This window comes from Megascapheus bottae, chromosome 2 (assembly GCF_031878675.1).
Source record: "Megascapheus bottae isolate mThoBot1 chromosome 2, mThoBot2.hap1, whole genome shotgun sequence".
Taxonomy (NCBI): Eukaryota; Metazoa; Chordata; class Mammalia; order Rodentia; family Geomyidae; genus Megascapheus; species Megascapheus bottae.
The window spans coordinates 81,900,750-81,921,504 of NC_143510.1; the positions used below are offsets into that span (position 1 = coordinate 81,900,750).

General features: G+C 39.0%; 1 protein-coding gene across 3 annotated transcripts in view; it reads left to right on the forward strand.

The window, feature by feature from the left end:
- The window catches only part of Ano4 (anoctamin 4), a 262,002-nt gene that overhangs the window by 80,012 nt on the left and 161,235 nt on the right, over positions 1-20,755 (forward strand). For 2 of the 3 annotated variants that reach the window (XM_090328490.1, XM_090328489.1), the window contains exons 2-3: positions 7,201-7,395; positions 19,022-19,126. In XM_090328490.1, the coding sequence (XP_090184616.1) occupies positions 7,341-7,395; positions 19,022-19,126 (160 nt within the window). In that variant the 5' untranslated portion in view covers positions 7,201-7,340. The remainder of the gene's footprint in view (positions 1-7,200; positions 7,396-19,021; positions 19,127-20,755) is intronic. The other variant, XM_090328491.1, reaches the window with a different exon arrangement.

The window sequence follows — 20,755 nt, forward strand, 5'->3', positions numbered from 1 at the left end:
TATGATTTTTTCTAAGTCTTTCCATTTCCTAACAAATGGGGCGATGTCATTCTTTATGACAGCAGCATAGAATTCCATTGTGTACAAATACCACATCTTGTTGATCCACTCATCAACTGAGGGACATCTAGGTTGGTTCCACATCTTTGCTATGGTGAATAATGCTGCAATGAACATTGTTGTGCTAGTGGATTTAGTATGCCCTTGTTTCTGGATGGTTGGGTAAATGCCAAGTAGTGGAATTGCTGGGTCATAGCAGAGTTCTATGTTTAGCCTTTTGAGGCACTGCCACACTGCTTTCTATAGTGGTTGAACGAGTTTGCACTCCCACCAACAGTGTAGTAGTGATCCCTCCTGGCCACATCCCCTCCAGCATCTGTTATTATTCATTTTCCTGATCCTGGCCATTCTAACTGGAGTGAGGTGGAATCTTAGAGTTGTTTTGATTTGCATTTCTTTTATGACCAGAGATGTTGAGCATTTCTTCATGTGTCTATAGGCCATTTTTGTTTCTTCTTCAGAGAAGACTCTCTTTAAGTCTTTGGCCCATTTTTTAATGGGATGGTTGTTACTTTGGAGATTAGTTTTGGAGTGATTCAATTTTTCAGCTGTAGATATATTTTAGATATGAGGCCTTTTTCCGCTGTATGGTTGGTGAAGATCTTCTCCCACTCTGTAGGCTTCCTAATTATTTTACTAGCTATGTCCTTTGCCATACAAAAGCTCTGCAGTTTAATGCAGTCCCACTTATCCAGCCTTTCTCTGATTTGTTGTGATTCTTGGTCCTTATTAAGAAAGTTTTGACCTGTGCCAAGGAGGCCTAGGGTATATCCTGTTCCTTCCTGCAAAAGTTTTCAGTGTGTCAGCTTTTACCTCCAGGTCTTTGATCCATTTGGAGGTAATTCTAGTGCAAGGTGACAAAGAAGGATCCAACTTTATTTTCTGCAGGTGCTTAACCAGTTCTGCCAGCACAACTTGTTGAAGAGGCTGTCTTTCTTCTATTCTATTTTTTTTGGCTCCCTTGTCAAAGATTAGGTGGCCATAGGTCTATGGTTTAATATCTGGGTCCTCAGTTCTATTCCATTGGTCTTCAGGCCTGTTCTTGTGCCAGTACCAAGCTGTTTTGATTATTATAGCTCTGTAATAGAGTCTAAAGTTTGGAATTGAAATTCCTCCTGCGCTGTTCTTTCTGCTAAGTAGTGTTTTTGCTATACAGGGTCTTTTATTATTCCATATGAAATTTTGAATTGCCTCTTCTATTTCTTTAAAGAATGCCATTGGGATATTGATGGGTATTGTGTTGAATTTATAGATAGACCTTGGCAAGATTGTCATTTTTACAAGGTTGATTCTTCCAATCCAGGAGCATGGGAAGTTTTTCCATTTCCTTAGTTCTGCTTTAATTTCCTTTTTTAGGGTTTTAAAGTTTTCATCAAAAAGGTCCTTTACATTCTTAGTTAAGCTAATTCCTAGGCACTTTATTTTCTTTGAGGCTATTGTGAAAGGAGTTGCTTTCCTGATTGTTGCCTCGTTCCTCTCACTGTTGGTGTAAAGGAGGGCAGTTGATTTTTGAGGGTTGATTTTATAGCCTGCTACTCTTCCAAAGTTTTGAATCAGCTCAAGGAGCTTGGGAGTAGAGTCTACAGGATTCTTTAAATACAGAATTATGTCATCTGCAAAGAGGGATAGTTTTATTTCCTCTTTCCCTACTTGGATCCCCTTTATGCTTGCTTCTTGCCTTATTGCACTCTCTAGGAATTCTAGTACTATGTTAAAGAGGAGTGGAGAGAGTGGGCCTCCTTGTCTCGTTCCTGATTTTAGAGGGAATGGCTTTAGATTTTCACCATTAAGTGTAATACTAGCAGTGGGTTTGTCATACACAGGCTTTATTATATTGAGGAATGTTCCATGGATTCCTAGTTTCTCCAGAGCTTTTAACATAAAGGGGTGTTGGATCTTGTCAAATGCCTTTTCCGCATCTATTTAGACAATCATGTGATTTTTGTTCTTGCTCCTGTTGATGTGTTGAATTATATTAATTGATTTGTGTATGTTGAACCAGCTTTGCCTCCCTGTGATGAATCCTGTTTGATCATAGTGTATAATTTTTTTTGATGAGCTGTTGTAGACGATTGGCCAGTATTTTGTTGAGAAATTTTGCATCGATGTTCATCAAAGAGATAGGTCTATAGTTCTCTTTCTTTGATGAATCTCTGTCCGGTTTGTAGATGAGGGTTATACTGGCTTCATAGAATGAGTTTGGTAAAGAACCTTCATTTTCAATTTCATTGAAGAGCTTGAGGAGTATTGGTGTGAGCTCTGCTTTGAAGACCTTATAGAATTCAGCTGTGAATCCATCTGGGCCTGGGCTTTTCTTAGGTGGAAGTTCTCTTATTGCCATTTCTATTTCAGAGCTTGAAATAGGCCTGTTGAGTTGGCTTAGTTCTTCTTGGTTCAGTGTGGGTATGTTAATATTGGCTAGGAATTCATCCATTTCTTCTAGATTCTCAAATTTGTTGGCGTAAAGGTTTGAGAAGTATTCCCTCATGATATTCTGGATCTTGGTAGTTTCTGTCGTCATATTACCATTTTCATCTGCGATTTTATTTATTTCGATATGCTCTCTTCTTTTTTTGGTAAGATTTGCTAAGGGTTTGTCAATTTTGTTAGTTCTTTCAAAGAACCAACTCCTTGTTTGTTGATTCTTTCTATAGTTTTTTTGGATTCCAAATCATTTAATTCTGCTTTAATAATTTGCTTTTTTCTACTGGGATTAGGGTTGGTTTGTTGCTCTTTTTCCAGGAGCTTAAGGTGAGACATTAACTTGTTGGTTTGTGATTTTTCCAACTTGTTGTTGTAGGCACTCGGCGATATAAATTTTCCTCTGAGTACTGCCTTTGCTGTGTCCCAAAGGAGTTGGTAGTTTGTGTGCTCCTTATTTTTAAATTTCATAAACTGTTGGATTTCTGTTCTGATCTCTTCGATGACCCATTGGTGATTCAACAATGTGTTGTTCAGTCTCCATGAGACACAGGGTTTTCTTTGGTAGAGATGTGTGTTCAGTTCCAATTTGATGCCTTTGTGGTCTAAGAGTGTGCATGGAATAATTTCAGTGTTTCTGAATCTGTCCAGGTTTGTTTTATGGCCTAAGATGTGATCTATTTTGGAAAATGTTCCATGTGCTGCTGAGAAAAATGTATATTGTGTTGTTGCTGGGTGGAATATTCTGCAGATGTCTGTTAGATCTAGTTGGTCTAGATAGTTGTTCAGTTCTAAGGTTTCTCTGTTGAGTTTTTGCCTTGTTGATCTGTCCATAGGTGGGAGTGGTGTGTTAAAGTCACCGACAATCACTGTGTTTCGATTTATGTATGGTTTCAGTGTAAGTAAAGTTTGCTTGATGAAGTTTGAAGCTCCGGGATTGGGTGTGTAAATATTTAGGATCATTATGTCTTCCTGGAGGAAAGATCCCTTTAGTAGTATGTAGTAACGTTCTTTGTCTTTTCTTACTAATTTTAGTTTGAAGTCTATTTTATCTGATATGAGGATGGCAACTCCAGCCTGTTTATGGGGGCCGTTAGCTTGATAGAGTGTATTCCAACCTCTCACTTTCAAAAGATGATTGTTTTTTTGGGTAAGATGTGTCTCTTGAAGACAGCAGAACGATGGCTCTTGCTTTTTGATCCAACTAGACAGCCTATGCTGTTTAATTGGAGAGTTAAGTCCATTGATATTGAGAGTTAGGATTGAGAGATATTTATTAGTTCCTACCACTTTTAAAAGTTTTTATTAGGGCCTGTGTCTTGACAGTTCTTGTGGTCCTTAGATGGTATGCTATTTAGGTGTCATTTCTTTCCCTATATTGCATTTATTTTGGTTTTCTATGTATAGAACATCTTTGAGAATTCTCTGTAGTGCTGGTTTTGTTGTGACATATTGTTGCAGCTTTTTCCTGGAATGGAATGTTTTTATTGTTCCCTCAGTTATGAATGAGAGCTTAGCTGTGTACAGTATTCTTGGTTGGTAGTTATTTGACATAAGGGCATGACATATATGCTTCCAGTCACTTCTTGCTTGCATGGTCTCTGCTGAGAAATCTGGGGTTATTCTTATTGGTTTGCCTTTATAGGTTACTGATCCCTTTTCCCTGGCTGCCTTTAGGATCCTTTCTTTAGTTTCTATTGATCCAGTTCGGATTACGATATGGCGGTGGGATGTTCTTTTCTGGTCAGGTCTGTTTGGGGTTCTAAAAGCTTCTTGTATCTGGATGGGCCTGCCCTTCTGGATATTTGGGAAATTCTCTGCTATGATTCCCTGAAGTATATTTCCAATACCATTGACCTCTTTCTCCAGGCCCTCCTCAATACCAATTAGCCTTAAATTATGCTTCCTAATTGTATCTTGGATCTCCTGAAACGCTCTCTCATTTTTCCTAGATTTGGATTGACTCATTTTCTGTTCTTTCTCTATAACGACTAAATTATCTTCAGCCCTGGAAATTCTCTCCTCTGCATTGTCTAACCTGCTATCAAAGCTATCTACTTTATTTTTCATCTCCCTTGCTACTAATTGCTCATTTTTGATGCCTTGCATCTCTTGTTTTAGATCATGTATGGATTTCTTTAGCTCCTTGATTTCCATTTGAGTGGTTAGCTCATTAGCTTTATTTTCTTTGGACATTTGCTGGAGTTCGGTCACCTTTTTATTTGTGGATTCTATGAATTCATCCATCTTTCTTTGAAAAACTTTTATTATGGCCTCCTTTATGGCTTCTTCTTTTTCACTTATCACCTTGTTTATGGTTTCCTCTTGTTCAGCTATGGCTTCCTCCCTTATCTCTTTCTTTATATTTTCACATTTTTCATTAATGATGTTTATCAATTGCATTTGTATAGCACTTGGAAGACTCTCCTTTAGGTTTGCCAGTGACTGTTCCATTGTCTGTTTCCATTGGGTGGGGGATGTTGATTCTTGATTTGACATTTTTCTTGAGTTTCTTGTTCTGCCCATTTGAAAATGGGAGCCAGATTACTACTAAATACGATTATAGTTTTTCAGATATAACCAACCTAGACCTCTGTAGCTGGCAGACACTAGATGTTTACAAGTTTTGATTGGTGTTTTCACTCTTTCTTTTTGTGCACTTGCAGACCAGTCTAATACAACCAGTGATAAGCGATTTATACCCAAAACAATAAGCCTCTCAATCCAATCTCTATTGTCTTTAAGTCCCTCTGAGCCTAGAGAATATTTAAACACCTAGATATACAGTATTGCTCAACAGCCATCAAGTGTAGATCCGTGCAGTATAAGGGTTGAAAGACGAACAGAGGTCCAGAGATAGAAAAATAGAATGAGAGGTCAGAGAAGGTACAAGAGGATTAACGTAGGAGTGTAAGAATATTGTAGTAATGAAGAAAAGGTATAGCGTAAGGATAACTGACCTAAGTTGGTAAGTAGGTAGCGTATTTGAGTACAAAGTTTGGAAAGTATTAGAATAAAACTTAAGTGTTGCTGCTCGACTAGCTCTTAGCCCAACCAGTGGCCTCACAGTGGACCATGGGATGGATCTGCGAGCTTCAGCCTGAGCGCTCTGGGCAGACGTTTTCCTGTGCTGCTTCCAGGGGCGGCCCCAAGCCAAGGGTCTGGGGATTGAGAGTTTCCAGGGGCTCTCAGCAGGACCAGCAGGAGACCCCTCTGTTCCCAGGGGCAGTGCCCAGCTGAGGATGTGGGCTCCAAGTGCGGAACCGCGCCTTTTTGATTCTCAGAAGGGGAGCTTGACTGCTGGTCAGCCCTTCAGATCCCTGCTGTGTTTCCACTGCTTTGTCAGAGTCTGTGACTGTGGGGGGCCCCTAGGTGCTGTCTTGCTCAGGATTCCCAGCTGGAGGATGTCCCGCTCAAGAATTGAGAGGGGGCAGATGCTGGCTCCTATTTTCCCGCACACCCTGCCTGCTGTTGTAAGGCATGGTCCCAGCACCCTCCACTCTCCAGATCCAGTGGCCTGGGAGAGGAGCCTGGTGGGCGGGTGGGAGCTGGGACAGCTCCGCCTCCCCTGGTGGGGTGCTGAGTCTTAGGGTCAGCCTGCTTGTCAGTCTCCAGTCAGAGGGCTGGGGGTTGAGCCCGTTGGGTGGGTGGGAGTTGGGACAGCTCCGCCTCCCTTGGTGGAGTGCTGGGTCTTAGGTAGCCCGCCTGTCAATCTCCAGTCAATGGCCAGAGGGAGGGGGCTGTTGAGGGAAGGGACAGGATTCTAAATTCCTTGCCCCCCCTGCTCCTGCCAGGCTTCCTCGGGCAGGGTGGAGGGGTCTGAGTTAGGTTCTATTGCTTGGCACAGTTCTGCTTTCCCAATGTGTTTGGGGACGCGCTGTATTACGCCTCTGGATTCTGTCTGCGGGTGTTCCACGGTGTTGGGGAATCTTTCACTCCCCTCGGGTCTCTGCTGCCACCTGTGTTCTGCGTCTGGGTTCCGCTGCTTGCTGTTCTGATTCCGCGTCTGGGTTCCACTGCTTCTGCCGTTCGCTGGCCCGGTTCTGTGCTGGTTTCTGCAGCAGTTGGGCTCCTGGCCTGCTGCCCTCCAGCCGCCGCAGCTTTTCGCGGCTTGGAGCCGGCATAGAGAGGTGGGGGAGGGGTCCTTGCGTTCCAAATTCTTTGAGAAAGTTAGATGTGAGCTTTATCTGGATTTCTTTTCATGTTTGTGTCCTTCTCCATTGCTTTTTGAGTTTGTTGTTGTGGATTTCTTAAGGTAGTTGGCTCGTGGGACTCCCTGGTTCTCTCTTTTTGTGAGAGAGAGCTAGGCAGCGTCCCTATTGTCTCAGCGCCATCTTCCTTTTCCCAGCTTTGATTTTTATTGAATTCATTATATACCTATAAAAACTCCTAAATAATATAAATTTTGAGAATTACATGCCAAATACATATATATTTTCTTAGGATTTTTGGGAAAAAATTTTTATTGAGAACATTTAGCATTTCATCAAATCTACCTTTACAAAAGTCTTGTTATGGTAACAAAGGATATCCATTTTAAACTAAGCAATGTTCAATTAATATTGTGAAAAAAAATCACAGATCTACTATCACCAGTGTACTTGAAGCATTTGAAACATAGTTGTTCCTGCTTTCTGAATTTTTAAGCCAGACTGTATTTTGCACTGTAGCCATTCTAAACTGACTCCTTCAATCTAATGGTGTTATTTCTCACTGCAGGTTTAAGTCTATCTATTCATGGGGCTGAAAAACGCTTGCAAATCCATCAACGGCGAAGTGTGGCTAGCCGCCCCGGGTCACGTCATCGCCTGCCTGTGGTCAGGCATTCCTCACTCCCACCTGGCAGGAGGTCACTAAACATGGAGGCAAGCTCTTCTGGAATCAATAATGGCAAAACCAAAGTTTTCCATGCAGGTAATGTATGGGGGGAGTTCAACTGGGATACAACTCAGTAGCAACCTGTATTACTATTTTTAAATCACAGTTAAACTTTTTTTTTGTGCCAGTCCTGGGCTTGAGCTCAGGGCCTGAGCACTGTCCTTGGACTTTCTCAAGGCTAGTGCTCTACCACTTGAGCCTCAGCACCGCTTACGGCTTTTTTCTATGTATGTGGTACCGAGGAATTGAACCCAGGTCTTCGTGCATGCTAGGCAAGCACTCTATCACTAGGCCAAACTCCCGGCCATACTGGTTTGCATTTTGAAATTATATTAGTTTTACTTTCACATGATTCCTTAGCTGTTGAAAAACTCATCCTAAGCTATTTTTTTTTCTCAGTTGTAGGGCTTTCTGCCTGGGCTAGCTTCAAACTCTGATCCTCAGATCTCAGCCTCCTGAGTGGCTAGGATTACAGGCCAGAGCCACTGGTGTCTCAATTAATCTGATTTTGAACAGAAATATTTCCTGGTTTATTCCTTGAGTGACATAGCATTCAGCTTCTTTTCCGTCCTGCCCACACTTCTCTTAGAAACATCGTACTCTACTAGCTGGCTTTGTCTAAAAATACAGTGCCTACAAATGAATAGAATATTCTGTTAGAGTCTGATCCACACAGAGTATAATCAATCTTTCCTTTTCTTCCTTTAATACCATTTGCTGATATTAATATAATGAACATAAGCCAGGCGTCAGGGGATCACTCCTGTAATCCTAGTTACTCAGGAGGCTGAGATCTGAGGAATGAGGTTCAGAGCCAGACCAGGCACAAAAGTCCATAAGACTCTTATCTCCAATTAATCACCAGGAAACCAGAAGTGTCTCTGTGGCTCAAATAGGAGAGTGGTAGCCTACCCTGAGCTCAAGGACAGAGTCCAGGCCCAGAGTTCAAGCCCCATGACTGGACCCCTCTCCCTAAAATATATCTATCTATATATAATGAACATTACAGAAACAATCAAGTATTTTCAATTATATAATAGCATATATATAATTATTTATAATTAGAAGCTAATTTTTATAAAGTATATGCAGATTCCTATTATTCTGGAAAAGTAGCATGTGGATTTTAGTTCTACTCTCTGTGTTTTTACTGCATTTACACCAGTGCAGCAAGTTATTGCTGGGAGATTACAGAAGAGCTCTCAGACTGAGTTTCTTATTTGTAGTGAGTCATCGATCTTAGAAGCACCTGGACATTTTAGTCATCTTGGACCTATTAAGTCATCGCCCAGTTCTTTACAAAGTTAATGATCCCAAAGTGCTCTCTAAAAGCCCACTCAGACTGGTGATAGAGTACAAAAAGAAAGAGCCAGAGACTCTTATGAAACTTCTGTGCCATCAGCCTGGACAACTTCAGTGTGTTTCTCTTACCTCTGAGTGTACAATCATTTCTGACTGTCTGCTGTGTCCTAACAAATATTTATTTGGAAGACACCCTTATTGAAGCTGGAATGTTACAGAGCTATAGTCAGCATATCCCTTAGAGGGCTCATATACACACTTACTTCCAAGAGGGGTAATCAAGTTTCTTAAACTTGAGGGAAAGAGCTGGAAAATCTAGATAACAAACCTTGGAAAAAAAGCAAAAAAAATTTTTTAAAGCTGTTGGTTTCTGTAGCATATGGCCTAAGCATTCAACATTTGGGAAAGACCATCCTACCTACAACCGTGATCCTTTCCTGTAATTGGATAGAGAATAATGAGACAAAGAATGAAATAGGAGATACTTCTTGAGCTTTTCTAACAGGAAGACAGGATCCCTACATTTCTCCTCCCAACCTGGGCTGCATGTGTACAGTGAGAGAGAAGCACACTGCCAAAATGAAATCGAAATGATGAAAGTAAAGAGAAATTGGTGGAGAAAGAAAACAGTGCCCACTCTGGAAGATGCATATAATCTGCTAAGATAGAAGTCAGTCTCGAAAGGCCTAGAACAGAAGACTAAGTTATGGGAGCATTCTGATGTGAATATCAGCAGGAAGAAGTGGCATGTCTGTTCTGACCGAGTCATTACAATGGTTATGGATGTAATGCAACATTTGTTGTTAGGTCTCTGCCCTAAGTGTATCACCTGACAGGTACATAGTCATGAACACATGAGTTCATGTCTCTGAGTCTGTTTCCTCATCAGTACAAAGGATTTTATTGCCTATCAGAGTGTTAGAATTGTCATATCAAATCCGGGGCTTTATAAATTCCAGATAAGCATGTACTGTCTGAATTTCTAATTTAGATTAGTATTTTGTGCTTGCTGTGTAATACCTGTCAACATTATAGCATTTTGTGGCAGCCAAATAAAGAAATTTCTGCAAAAGACCCAGTATGACACCTGCACATGCTAAGAGTTCAATAGCCAATGGCAGGGATCATTTTGCTTGTCCAACATCATCATAAGAAATATCCAGAAGCGTGAAAGTGCATCTGTCCCAGAATCATTTCTTGCTTAGTTATCACATTACAGAGCAACTTCCTAGTTAAGTTGTCCCTGAGCAGTAAGATAGATTCTTATTATGTTGTACCGACAAAAGAGCCATTCACTTTCATCCTGTATTTGCATGGTTTCTTTTTGCTCCTTCTGATTATGTTAGATATTTATCTTCTGTATTGATTTTAACTTGACCTTCTCCTTTAGCCACTCATCACTAATTAATATTAATTTCCATTTCCCTTTGTAGTCTACTATGTAGAAATGTTAAATAGCGCTAGGTTTGAGTCTCTCATTCACGGGGCAAGAGAAGAGTGACCTAAAGCATTGATTTTCATTTAGTTTGAAACTAAAAGGGCAAACAGGTATGTCATTTTCCCAGCTTTAATAACTCTGCTAGGTAACATAACTTCCTTTATCTGAGAGGCCCAACTCATAATCCTAGTCCTAGAAAAGTACCAATAGTCACAGAAAATGTCCTTTATTCTCTTTTGGATTTGGTAATATGATTCCTTTCCCCCTTCCTGCCCCCCCCGATACATTACATTACTGTCCCAAGTGAATTCTAACAACACTTTTATCTCACTTTTAAATCCCAAATGGTCCTTTCTACTTTTATGCATGATTATTTTCCTCTTATAGACCCATCACATTTAAATATGGTTACATGCTGATTTCAGAGGAGAGAAACTAGGATTGTATTGCTTTCAGTGTGTAGCTAAAAACAATGGTCTACATCTATTGAGGCAATCATGTGATTTTTGTCCTTGCTCCTATTGATGTGTTGAATTATATTAATTGATTTGCGTATGTTGAACCAGCTTTGCCTCCCTGTGATGAATCCTGTTTGATCATAGTGTATAATTTTTTTGATAAGTTGTTGTAGATGGTTGGCCAGTATTTTGTTGAGAAGTTTTGCATTGATGTTCATCAAAGAAATAGGTCTATAGTTCTCTTTCTTTGATGAATCACTGTCTGGTTTGTAGATGAGGGTTATACTGGCTTCATAGAATGAGTTTGGTAAAGAACCTTCATTTTCAATTTCGTTGAAGAGCTTGAGGAGTATTGGTGTGAGCTCTGCTTTGAAGACCTTATAGAATTCAGCTGTGAATCCATCTGGGCCTGGGCTTTTCTTAGGTGTAAGGTCTCTTATTGCCATTTCTATTTCAGTGCTTGAAATAGGCCTATTTAGTTGGGATAGTTCTTTTTGGTTCAGTGTGGGTATGTTAATATTGGCTAGGAATTCATCTATTTCTTCTAGATTCTCAAATTTGTTGGCGTAAAGGTTTGAGAAGTATTCCCTCATGATACTCTGGATCTTGGTAATTTCTGTCGTGATATTACCATTTTTGTCTGTGATTTTGTTTATTACGGTATGCTCTCTTCCTTTTTTTGGTAAGATTTGCTAAGGGTTTGTCAATTTTGTTAATTCTTTCAAAGAACTAACTCCTTGTTTTCTTGATTCTTGATTCTTTCTATAGTTTTTTTGGATTCCAAATCATTTAATTCTGCTTTGATTTTAATAATTTGCTACCTTCTACCGGGATTAGGGTTGATTTGTTGCTCTTTTTCCAGGAGCTTTAGATAACACAGTAACTTGTTGGTTTGCGATTTTTTCCAACTTATTGTTATAGGCACTCAGAGCTATAAATTTTCCTCTGAGTACTGCCTTTGCTGTGTCCCAAAGGAGCTGGTATTTTGTGTGCTCCTTGTTGTTAAATTTCATAAACTGTTGGATTTCTGTTCTGATATCCTTGATGACCCATTGGTGATTCAACAATGTGTTGTTCAGTCTCCATGAGTTACAGGGTTTTCGTTGGTGGAGATGTGTGTTCAGTTCCAATTTGATGCCTTTGTGGTCTGAGAGTGTGCATGGAATAATTTCAGTGTTTCTGAATCTGTCCAGGTTTGTTTTATGGCCTAAGATGTGGTCTATTTTGGAAAATGTTCCATGTGCTGCTGAAAAAAACATGTATTGTGTTGTTGCTGGGTGGAATATTCTGTAGATGTCTGTTAGATCTAGTTGGCCTATGTAGTTGTTCAATTCTAAGGTTTCTCTGTTGAGTTTTTCATGATTGTCTCAATAGATGCGGAAAAGGCATTTGACAAGATCCAACACCCCTTTATGTTAAAAGCTCTGGAAAAACTAGGAATCCATGGAACATTCCTCAATATAAAAATAAAGCCTGTGTATGACAAACCCACTGCTAGTATTATAATTAATCGCGAAAATCTAAAGCCATTCCCTCTAAAATCAGGAACGAGACAAGGATGCCCACTCTCTCCACTCCTCTTTAACATAGTATTAGAATTCCTAGCCAGTGCAATAAGGCAAGAAGCAAGCATAAAGGGGATCCAAGTAGGGAAAGAAGAAGTAAAACTATCCCTCTTTGCAGATGACATGATTTTGTATTTAAAGAATCCTATAGACTCTACTCCCAAGCTCCTTGAGCTGATTCAAAACTTTGGAAGAGTAGCAGGCTATAAAATCAACTGCCTTCCTCTACGCCAACAGTGAGAGGAATGAGGCAACAATCAGGAAAGCAACTCCTTTTGAAATAACCTCAAAGAAAATAAAGTACCTAGGAATTAGCTTAACTAAGAATGTAAAGGACCTTTTTGATGAAAACTTTAAAACCCTGAAAAAGGAAATTAAAGCAGAACTAAGGAAATGGAAAAACCTCCCATGCTCCTGGATTGGAAGAATCAACATTGTGAAAACGACAATCTTGCCAAGCGCTATCTACAAATTCAATGCAATACTAATCAATATCCCAATGCCATTCTTTAAAGAAATAGAAGAGGCAATCCAAAATTTCATATGGAATAATAAAAGACCCCATATAGCAAAAACACTTCTTAGCAGAATGAACAGCGCAGGAGGAATTTCAATACCAAATTTTAGACTCTATTACAGAGCTATAATAATCAAAACAGCTTGGTACTGGCACAAGAACAGGCCTGAAGACCAATGGAATAGAACTGAGGACCCAGATATTAAAACACAGACCTATGGCCACCTAATCTTTGACAAGGGAGCCAAAAAAATAGAATGGAAGAAAGACAGCCTCTTCAACAAGTTGTGCTGGCAGAACTGGTTAAGCACCTGCAGAAAACTAAAGTGGGATCCTTTTTTGTCACCTTGCACTAGAATTAACTCCAAATGGATCAAAGACCTTGAGGTAAAAGCTGACACACTGAAAACTTTACAGGAAGGAATAGGAGATACACTAGGCCTCCTTGGCACAGATCGAAACTTTCTTAATAAGGACCAAGAAACACAACAAATCAGAGAAAGGCTGGATAAGTGGGACTGCATTAAACTGCAGAGCTTTTGTATGGCAAAGGACATAGCTAGTAAAATAATTAGGAAGCCTACAGAGTGGGAGAAGATCTTCACCAACCATACAGTGGAAAAAGGCCTCATATCTAAAATATATCAACAGCTCAAAAATTTGAATCACTCCAAAACTAATCTCCAAAGTAACAACCATCCCATTAAAAAATGGGCCAAAGACTTAAAGAGAGTCTTCTCTGAAGAAGAAACAAAAATGGCCTATAGACACATGAAGAAATGCTCAATATCTCTGGTCATAAAAGAAATGCAAATCAAAACAAGTCTAAATTCCACCTTACTCCAGTTAGAATGGCCAGGATCAGGAAAATGAATAATAAGAGATGCTGGAGGGGATGTGGCCAGGAAGGATCACTACTACACTGTTGGAGAGAGTGCAAACTCGTTCAACCACTATGGAAAGCAGTGTGGCAGTGCCTCAAAAGGCTAAACATAGAGCTCTCCTATGACCCAGCAATTCCACTACTTGGCATTTACCCAACCATCCAGAAACTAGGGCATACTAAATCCACTAGCACAACAATGTTCATTGCAGCATTATTCACCACAGCAAAGACATGGAACCAGCCTAGATGTCCCTCAGTTGATGAGTGGATCAACAAGATGTGGTATTTGTACACAATGGAATTTTATGCTGCTGTCAAAAAAACGACATCACCCTATTTGTTAGGAAATGGAAAGACTTAGAAAAAATCATATTAAGTGAAGTAAGCCATACTCAAAGGAAGTTAGGCTCAATGGTTTCCCTCATTTGTCATAATCAGTAGAAACCTTGGGCTCTACTAGCAGAGATTTGCAATAGAGTAAAACCTTGATACATAAGGCCATTTAGTATGAAGCTAATTGAAAGGACCTCCAGTATATTGAAACAAAAGCCATATAATGAATGATTGTTGTCCTTAATGTACTATGTTATCTCTCATCTCTTTTGCTGTCCCTTGGTTATATCATATTGTTACAGTATTTAACTTTGTTATCTGATATATTGGATATATTTGTATTTGGTTATTTGAAATTGGATAGGGAAGGGGGGAAAACAAGATGAGAGGTTGGGGTGGGGTGAGGGTAATGGGGACCAAGACATGTGAAAGGGTATCAATGTATGTGAATTAATGCACCTTCTATCTGGCAAATATCATGTAACCCTTTTATTAATTACAATAAAAATATTAAAAAATAAATAAAAACAATGGTCTAAAAGTACAAAATTCACAATGAACGGATTCCCCAGCTAGCACCTACACTTTTTATTTATTATTGGTGTTTTTGTGCCATTATGACAAACTTTCTCTCTCTAGCTGAGAATTTTTTGAATGTGAAATTCTGTGCTTTTCTATATTCTTTTTGAAAACCAAAAACCAAAAACATTTTCTTTAAAGATATAACTGAGGCTTGTTTGCTGAACCTAAGGAATCAGACTGCTCTACTCAAGCAGATCTGAAGCTCTGCTGAAATGATCAATTTGTTTTTCTATTTGTGAGAGGGAGCTTTGGAGTAGAGAGAAGACAAAAGGTCATGCACATGACTTTGAAAGCATGTGGAAAAAAACCTATGAAGGTTACTTTGGGTTTCTGTTTTATTTCTTGTTACATAAAAGGTGAATAGGGTGCCTTGCAGAACATGAAGGTAATGGTGTCGTAATAACACTAATCATCCTTCTTTTGAATCTCTTCCTCTTTAAGTGCATTCTTTTTTAGATGTGTGATGTGAGTGTAGTAAATAGGGGGTATTAGGGAAAATAAGCTATTTTGGGCCTCAGTAAATGTAGGCACTGAGATCAGTGCTCTTTGCTATCATTTGCTGAGTAATATATTAAACTATGTTTTCTAAAAATATATACCAAATTCTACCCTTATCTGCATTTTCTTTTTCCTTTTCCAAAGGGACATCCACAATATCTTGACTTAGATGATGCATTTAGAGAAAAATTTCTAAGGAATCTTTTTCAAAACCATTTAAGCATAGGAAAAGAACAAGGCAAAGTCATATAAAAAAATAACCTCAATGCCACAGGATTATTATCTGGGGAAGCTATTGTGTTTGTGGAATTTAAAACTGCTTGGTTTTCCTGAGGCTGTTTCAAATCATTTTATTTTTGAAAAAAAAATCTTGAAGATATTTAGCACTAGATCAGACAACCACAAGTGAAGTTGTGACTTAAAGCATAAACCTTAAATCATGGCAGACATCCAGTTCATCATGAACTTCTAGTGAGCTTAATTCACTGAGAGCTAAGTAGCTAATGTACAAGGTGAACAGAGTCTTGGAGAGTACACTTCTCCTATGTGTGTCTGAACCCCTGCTGTATAACAAAACTTAGCTTAACATGAGGAGATTGTAGAACATAGGCTGGGCACAATGGCTTGTGCCTATAATCCTAGCTGAATGGGAAGAGTAGATTGGAGGATCATTGTCTGCTGCTGGCCTGGATGACACCAAACTATATTTAATAAGAAATAAAAGCAAAGAGGAATGGGGGAGGGGTATGGTTCAAGTAGAAGCTGTTTTCTAGCAAACCTGAAGCCTGGAGTTCGAATCTCAAAATCACCTGGTCCACCACCAAATGACATGGCCAAAGGACAGGGTTCTCTTGTCTCCTCATCCACAAGGGACCGTGTTATCATGTCTGTATACTTCAGTATCCAGGAGACCACAAGACCCCAAGGTGCCCTGCCTGTGTGGGACTCATGTGTTCTTGCTGCTCCTTGGGGCTTTTAATGAGGAGGATGTGTTTTCTATGAGATCCCAATCTTGCCAAACCTGGGAAACAAGCAAATTTGTGGAATTCTTGTCTGGTGCCATAGAATTATTATTTCCATTTGCAACCAGGGGAATATCTTCCCATTATTACCCTATTATCCATCAATTTTTAAGCTTGAATTTTTTGCCAGTCCTGGGCTTGAGCTCAGGGCCTGAGCACAGTCCTTGGACTTTCTCAAGGCTAGAACTCTACCACTTGAGCCTCAGTATCACTTCCGGCTTTTTTCTAGGTATATAGTACTGAGAAATCGAGCCGAGTCTTGGTGCATGATAGGCAAGCACTCTACCACTAGGCTAAACTCCCACCCCTAAGCTTGAATTTTTAAATGTCTTAACCTTTGTAGAATTATTCTATGTTTATTTCACAATTTCACAGCTGGAAGATAGTTTCAGTAACCCATCTGGAGTATTTTCTTTTTGCCTATTTTTTAAGTCACATAAATGGACATTTCTACGTATACTTATGGTAGATTTTTATCTAAATCTATATTCTTGACTGGTTTATTCTTATGACATTGATGTCTCTGTGATGTTGTTTTTTATGGCTTTTCATACTTCTATATTTTCCTTTTTAAATAGTTATTAAAACTTTATAAGATTTTAGTTACTAAAAAATAGGGCATTCTAACATCCTTAACTCCTTCTACATGAATTTATGTACTCTTGAATTTGACAAACAGCAAATAAATAAATTGGGCTTCTTTTAGGAACTTATTTGGTTTTTAGTTTATATAATAGATTTTGTCTGAATCTGAACTATAAGAACTTGGAGTTCTATTAGATGCTATTAGAACTATTTGGTAACTCCAGTCGGCAATAGCCTGCAATTGTGACTGCTTGGATATGAGCAGTTTCAAAGACTAATAAGTAAGATCACGAAGTTGTATTGCTTTTCTTCTCCTTAGCCAATTATATGCATTGGAGCAGCTGCTTTATATTACTGTACCTATTTTTCAACATTAGGGGCTACATAAATTTAGTTTCTTTAATGCACTACATTTATGTAGAAGTCATAACATACAAAGTACAGACACTGGCAGAAGGGTGGTATTGAATATCCTAGTTAATTTATTGTCGTCATTGTTACTTTGGTCTTTGAACAGAACAGAGGTGACTCTCTCACCTTGGTAGAGATTAAATGGCATGAGAATAGTCTCTACTCAGTTGACGTACCTGATCATGGAAGAAAAAGCCAGCAAGAAGACATCTTTTTCTTTCCTAAGAAGTGTTCCTATGAAATGTAAGATTTTGCAGTGACACAGTTGCATGGGAAAAGTTGAACAGTTTGGGCAAAGTTGAACAGTTCAAGCTGTGTCTGCAGGGTTAAATTGAAGTTTCTAGCCATCATGAGGTAGTGTGTTCAGGTCCCATAGAACTGACTTATGGTGGCCTCATTATTTCATAGCTAGATATTCTCCATGTAAATGTTGTTTTATTCCATCCTGCTTTGATAAATTATTATGGGTGGCATTAGGATTAATTTGGGTTTGATAGGTGTCAGGCACATAGCAGTGGAGAGATTTCTGCATATTATTTTTATTTGATCCCCATGGTTAGTGTGTGAGGCTGGAACCATCACCTCTTTTTCATTGATGAAGAAACTGAAATTTAGAGAGGTTCAGTGTGACCTAATAAGAATGTGTATGCAGCCAGGTACAGGTGGCTCACACTTGAAATTGTATCTACTGGGGAGGCTAAGATCTGAGGATCACAGTTCAATGCTAGGCTGGGCAGAAAGTCTGTGAGACTCTTACCTCCAGTTAACTGGCAAAAAGTTGAAAACGGTGAGCAGAAAAAGCTAATGGATAGTGCCTAGGCCTGAGTTCAAGCCCCAGTACTGGCTCACACACTCTCTCTCTCTCTCTCTCTCTCTCTCGCACACACACACACACACACACACACACACACACACACACACACACACGGATGTGGATGCTGGCTCTTGACTCCAGAATCTAGCCTTTTGCTTTAGTTGTAGCTCTATTGTATTCATTTCATAATTACTGAAGAATCTATCTATCCAAACATACATTCCTGGAGGGCCTACTCTGTTCAAAGCACTGTGTGTTAGTGTTACAACCTGTAAAGTCCTAGCGTCCTGGAAACTTACTTTTTATTGCATTAAGCTCTGTTTGCACATTTCCTGTGCAGGGCAGCCATATGAGGCAATGGCTGTGTCTTAATCTTGAGTTTTAGGAATGCCACTGAAATTTTATGTAAGACTAAGTATATATTTCACACTTAGGAAAGGATTATTTCTATAAAAATTCTGAAAATCGGGGCACATTCAATTATATTTGTCAGCTATGTGTTTATTATTTTTGTGCTGGCTTTTAGCCTTTATGGACTTATACTGGAGATGGTCTTGGCCAGAGACATTTAAAAGGAATATTATTGCTAGTGATGAATCTACTCTTGATATCTTGATTTCTAGGACTTCCTTAAATGTTCCGTAGGTGTGTGGATCAGAACCTTCTTGCCTTTTGAAACCTCCAAAATTTTAATATAAATTCAGTGTAAGGGCTTCACCATTTTATGGAACAGAATTGGACTTCCAGCAGGAAAGTCTAATCATGACGTGAGGAAATATGGATATCTTGGGGCTTTTTTCGTGTATGTGATATCAAGAATTTTAACTTCTTTCATAAGAATGAGTTATTCAAATTTTGAAGAAAATGACATCATAACACATTTGTGTTGCATGTTTCTTTTTTAAAAAATCCATGTGAAAGCTGAAAATATGTTTAAATATCCTTGAGTAGAACCTAATGTTATATATTTCCAGTTTGGAAAACACCAGTAAAATACTACAAAGTATGTTCATTTTAATTTCGTAGGCTTTATTTTTTCATTGGAAATACAAGTAGACATTTTGATCCCATGCAATGAAATGTATTTTTCATCTTCCTTTTTTTTTTCTTTTGAAGTCATTTGTCCAAGCGGGAGGTTCACTGGCAAACCAACTGTTCATTTTACATTTTGACATTGCTTCTCCATGGGTTCCTAATGCTGGGCTCTCTGATAACCAGTGCAAACTCCATGAGTATCTTTCATTTCTCTAGAAGGAGGTGTGGATTTGCAAGGCTACCAGCTGGATATGCAAATACTGCCCGACGGCCCAAAGAGTGATGTGGACTTTTCAGAGATTCTTAATGCAATACAAGAAAGTAAGTTGTGCTCAAATTTTGAATTCACTACATTAGGAGAAGGGGAAGAGTGTAATAAAACTAGAAATATCAGAAGCCAATATTTAAACACATAACAATAGAATGTTTTAAAAGAGACAATGAGCAAAATAATTTTTACTTTTTAATTTTTATAAAAGTGGCATACAAAGGGAATATAGTTACATAATTCAGGTAATGGGTACATTTCCTTTTGGAAAGTATCACCCTAAGGAAGGTAATATTAACACCAGAAAAGAGAATTAAATGGGGGGGATTAAAATTTGAACCTGAAGCCTAGAGTGGTGGCTCATACCTACAATCCTAGCTACTCAGGAGGCTGAGATCTGAGGATCTTGGTTCAAAGCCAGCCTGGGCACAAAAGACTGTAAGACTCTTATCTCCAATTAACCTCTAGAAAACAGGAAGGGGCTTGGCTCAAGGGTAGGGTGGTAGCCTTGAGCTGAAGAGCTCAGGGACAGTGCCTAGGCTGAGATCAAGCCCCATGACCCCCCCAAAAATATTGAACCTGAAGCATTTACTATTGGGATCTTTGGAGAATTCTGTATGCTTAGTATGTTATGGTATTTAGTAACCTCCTGTATTTAAACTTTAAAAAATTTCTAGGATAATTACAGTCAAGGAAAAGTCTTTGAATGACCAAATACTAAGCCCGGTATGCTGGCTGAAGCCACTAATCCTAGCTGTTTGAGAGATAGATACTGGGGGGGTTACAATGCAAGGCCAACCCGAGCAAAATATGTTTGTTACACCTCATCTTGACCAGTGGTTCTGTGCAGGCACAGGCATGTTGTCCTAAGATATGAATGAAACACAGTGGCTGGATTCAGTGGCATATACTTGCCATAAATAGAGGGATCATAATCCAGGACAGCCCAAACTTCAAGCAAAACTCTGTGTGTGTGTGTGTGTGTGTGTGTGTGTGTGTGTGTGTGCACTCATGTATTGCACACGTGTGCATGCACACAGACAAATATACACACTACAGCTTGGACTATACTCAGAGTATATATAATATATGTTTAGGGTGTATATATTATAGAATATATATTTTGAGTATATGTATATATGCATATAAATAAATGCAATACTTGGTTTGACCTCTGGGATTTACACTTGCTAATCACTTGACACTTCCGGCTTTTTTCTATATATGCGGTACTGACAAATTGAACCTGGGTCTTTGTGCATGCTAGGTAAGCACTCAACCATTACGCCAAATTCCCGCCCCCCTACTTTTTGCTTTTAAGTATTGTTCAGCTATGGTGTTGTGCTTTTGGCTAAGGCTGTCCTGGGATCATAATCCTTCTAATTATTTCTTCCACATAAGTGGGAATATAAGCACAAGCACATGCCATGATTCTCAGCTAGTTTTCTGAGATAGAGTCTCACTAGTTTTTGCCCAAGTTGGCCTTAAACTTCCAACATCCTGTCTAGTTACAATTACAAACATGAGCCACCTCATCACACTCTTTAAAGAAATATTTTGATACAGTAATGCAAAAAGTATTTTTATAAACAACACAAGTGTTTGTTCTAGCTAGATAATCCTTTATGCTAGTTAATGAGTAATAGAGAAAAAAATTCCCAAGAGAATAAAAAAAAGTCAAA